The sequence below is a fragment of the Elaeis guineensis genome, chromosome 5 (assembly GCF_000442705.2).
Source record: "Elaeis guineensis isolate ETL-2024a chromosome 5, EG11, whole genome shotgun sequence".
Classification (NCBI taxonomy): Eukaryota; Viridiplantae; Streptophyta; class Magnoliopsida; order Arecales; family Arecaceae; genus Elaeis; species Elaeis guineensis.
The window spans coordinates 129,112,566-129,116,827 of record NC_025997.2 but is presented as its reverse complement, the minus strand read 5'-3'; the positions used below and the strand labels follow the sequence as shown (position 1 = coordinate 129,116,827).

Below are 4,262 nucleotides of genomic sequence, written 5' to 3'. Positions count from 1 at the left end.
AATCAAACCAGAGCCGAAAAGGAGGCTTCGGTGACATCACGTGCGCTGCACATGCTTCTGAGCTAGTGACTCGACCCCCACCAAAAAAATAAAGAAAACAAAGGGGAAGTAAATGGCAGGATCCGGGATCTCAAACCACATATGACATCACGTGACCGTGGAGCTCCACCGGCTATAAAAGATCGTGAGAGGACACAAAGGCAAGCCAAGTCCTTTGGTTGGAACAAAGCAGTGCTTTCCAAGTGGAGGTGGAAAGGAGGAGCACCGAAGGCCCTACAGAGAGAGAGAGAGAGAGAGAAGGAAGGACAAGAGACGAGGAGGACGACGATGGTGACGGTGAGAGAAGAGACTCGAAAGGGCCCGTGGACGGAGCAGGAGGACCTGCAACTGGTATGCTTTGTGGGCTTATTCGGGGAACGTCGTTGGGATTTCATAGCCAAAGTCTCAGGTTTGAGGGGTGGCGGGGGCTACAAGTAGGCTTACTTTGGCGGTGTGGGGGGGTGGAGGACGCCACCGTTTAACCCGGCCTGGTTTGATGTTGTATGTAGGTCTCAACAGAACAGGCAAGAGTTGCAGGTTACGCTGGGTTAATTACCTGCACCCAGGTCTCAAGCGCGGCCGCATGACCCCTCAGGAGGAGCGCCTCATCCTCGAGCTCCATTCCCGCTGGGGAAATAGGTTTGATCCATCTCCATACTTCATCTCACACTGAAACAAACAACTCCTTTTGATTAGCTCCTCATCTAGTACTGTTCCATTAGTAAATCATATATATGTTCCTTATAAACTCATCTAGATGACGATGATTCTTGTGTTGCACATCCACAACTTTTTCTTTCATCTGGCGATATTTTTATAGGCTTGCAACATAAACATAAGTAATGACTTGGACAAGCAATGCTTATAATTATATAGGTGGTCTCGGATAGCTCGAAAGCTCCCGGGCCGCACCGATAATGAGATCAAGAACTACTGGAGGACTCATATGAGGAAGAAGGCACAGGAGCGAAAGAAAAATGCCCTCTCCTCTTCATCATCTTCATCATCTCTGACCGATAATTCGGCATCGGTGAGCGAACCCCCATCGGATGCTGGGTTGGAACAGCATGAGCTTAATGGTGGCAGTGGTTGCTGCTGCATGGCTGCAGGGTTTGTGGAGAACGAGGAAGGTGTGAAGGGGTACTCCATGGATCAGATTTGGAATGAGATTATTGCAACACCTGAAGCAGTCAGCGAGCTGAGCTTTGGGGAATGGAAGAATGATTTCTTTGATACTTCCTGGCCTCCAATGCCCTCCCCTATGTGGGAATACAGCTCTGAATCACCCTGGAAGATGGACTATGAAGAGTTCAAAATGCTTCCTTCCTTGGATGACCTATTGTTGTTCTCTAACTACCAACATGGCAGAGAGTTTTATAACTGACCCTATTGTACTTGGTTCTCTCTTGGCCTTTTTGTTTATAGATGTGAAATGGCTGTGAAGTAGAACATCCGCTAGGATGGAGCTATTTCTCATGTAAAATTTAGGTATGCTTAGTCATAAGACCTATTGCGTGTTTGTAAGATAGATATTCTATTGTGCTGAACTTAATTGAACCAGACTACGTTGCATCTGAAGGAATGTGTCACAGTACTTGTCTCCATGGCTATTGAGGCTTGTACCCCAAAGAAGTTCTTGAGAGGCCATCTTTTATTAGAGTAGCTTATTGTTTATTTGAGCAAATTTGAGTAACTTGCTATTACTTTCACCATTTGCTCATCCCCAAACCTTTATGACGAATTAGGAAATCTTGCTGTATTTATTTGAACAGAACAGCGAGTTGCTAAAGAAATTATTTAAATTATTTTCTACATGTGTATATGAACACATAAAGTTGCGTATTTTAAACAAAACCAACCAAGATTTATTGGGGCCTCGAGTGAGTTCGGAAGGATCTATGGTCTGGTCGGGTTTGCTGGATCAAATTGGAGCGACAACATACAAAACCCTAACCTATACTTGACATGACCAATATCAAATCAAGATCTCGCAAACTATGGCCATCTACATATCATGTCGGGTCCCTCAGTTGATCATAACCTAATCTATTTTACAAAGCTCAATTTCTAATAAATCTAAGCTAGCATATTAAATCCAATATTTACAAATCTTACTCGGAAATTTTCAAAATAATTTAAACAACTAGTATTAGGGAAAAAAGATCAATAATCAAAAAAAATCTCAGCACAATTCAAGTTATTTCGACCCAAATAGAACGTTATCCTTGTGAATCAAGCCAGGTCAATGTATTCAACCTATCTAAACTTTGGAGTCAAAATCTGACTCATGTCTGGCCCTAACTAGCAACTTCTTAACCAAAACGTGGCCCGAATAGGATAGGGTGCGGTCAAGTTCTTCAAACCGGATCAATTTTTGCTATCCCTAGATATAGTTTGTAAAGGGGCACGGTTGTTTGAAAAATAAGAGAGCAAGTTAAGCAACCACATATCACTTTTGTGCATAAATATATTGATATAATGTTATACAAACCTTACTGGTAAAAGTAATGTTAATTTTGCCAATGCACCTGACAAATGTTGGACGGAGGCCCAGAAAGCCGCGAAGGAAGGGGGAAAATCATACCCATCATCATTCAAAACTAAACAAACTATTGTTATAGAGAATGAATTTTATATTTCATTACGAAAACAATGGAAACTAGTGCTAATTTCATAAAATATTTAATAGAGTAACCTTCTTTTCCATTTCCTTCCAATTTTTTGAATTTTGGAGAGACGGCCTAATATTTTGAGTCGTGGTTGCATCCTTCGTGTGAGAGAGGGATACACATTCTTTCACGCCAATCGACCATTGAATCCCCTCATTGTATAGATTTTAAAGCAAAATGGGGATGATCCAATGGTTGCTGGGTATATCCGTCTTCGGCCTCCTTTCCTCTCAGACATATGGAGGATCAGTGCTTCCTGGTCTCTTTTGAAGCAGCACATGTTTGCAGGAAGGCAAATTTCATCACTAATTGGGTGGCCTCCAATGCCGTAGATCACTCGGATAACTTGCAGGGGACTCTGATGTCTCCACTCTAAGGCAATTCTATGAATTCCCATATTTTGATGCTACAAAAATTTATGAGGACATGTATCTAATTCCATATTAACTATATATTAGATAGATCTTGAATATTTATATAATGCCAAGAATCAAATAGTACGTTCCAATTAGTATTTTTAAATGATATCAAAATGAATATGATTCATAGTCTATTTAAATTAGAGGACACTGTAATATGAATTTATTTGAATTGATCATTTGATTGTATTTGAATAGATTTAAATTTTTAATTTAGTAAAAATAAATATTAATATTTAAAATATAAAAAATATGTAAAAATTTATATAAATATATATTTAATTTTATATCAGTTGTGCTAGATAAATCTTAAATACTGAATAGATCTTAGACACGCACAGCTCCATTCACAAAAACTGTTCTGTCTCCGGTTAACCAATGGGCAGTGGACAGACAAGTTCCAATGAAACTTTGCGCGCTGCACCGTTTACGAAAACTGTTCTGTTTCCAGTTAACCAATGGGCAGTCGACAGACAAGTTCCAATGAAACTTCGCGCAGTGCTTTTAAAATATGATGGCCAAAATGTGCACTGTAAAGATGAAACGACGTTCTCTGTGGCTGCAAAGAATGATTTAGAAACTCTTCTCAGCTGATTAATGTGGCTGTTAATTGTCCAAATGTAGGACACATGCACGTATGGACCCCCACCTCGCTCCATTTTCTTTTTCTCCCAATTATCCAGCATTGGCAGTGGGGAGGAGGTCAGGGTCAGCGCAAGTAGTGGATGACCCCTTTTTCCTCTAACTTTTCTAATGACAGGAAATCTGGCCACGCTTGTTAGAGAAAATGATTAGATTAAAAAGATGTTTGGTTAGAAAGAACGAGTGTCTGAAATCGAAATCAAAATGAGTGAATCCCATTCTAACTGTTTGGTTAGAAAGAGTCTCATTCTAATTTTATTTTCATGATATAATGAGAATGACTCCATGTATATAAAACTCAATTTCTACTCTCCTCTATAAATTTAAATTTTCATTTTGATACTGATTTCGATTCCAGTCACGAACCAAATACCTCGAAAGATTTGACCATTTCGATTACGATTCCAAATCATTTCGATTTTCATTCTCATTTTAATTTCAATTACAAACCAAACACATCTTAAGAGAAATTTAACAAGTAGCTGTAGATCGT

The 4,262-nt window shown here is 39.7% G+C and overlaps 1 protein-coding gene across 2 annotated transcripts; it reads left to right on the top strand.

The window, feature by feature from the left end:
* Positions 1-223: 223 nt before the first annotated feature.
* Positions 224-1,648, top strand: LOC105045725 (myb-related protein MYBAS2). 2 transcript variants are annotated; one of them, XM_010924095.4, is made up of 3 exons: positions 224-390; positions 549-678; positions 916-1,646. In XM_010924095.4, exons 2-3 carry the CDS (start codon positions 623-625, stop codon positions 1,421-1,423), a joined length of 564 nt encoding a protein of 187 aa, XP_010922397.1. In that variant the 5' UTR covers positions 224-390; positions 549-622; the 3' UTR covers positions 1,424-1,646. The 2 variants fall into 2 exon arrangements, with proteins under 2 accessions (XP_010922397.1, XP_010922396.1); XM_010924094.2 differs by having other exon boundaries at positions 226-448; positions 916-1,648.
* The last annotated feature ends 2,614 nt before the right edge of the window (positions 1,649-4,262 follow it).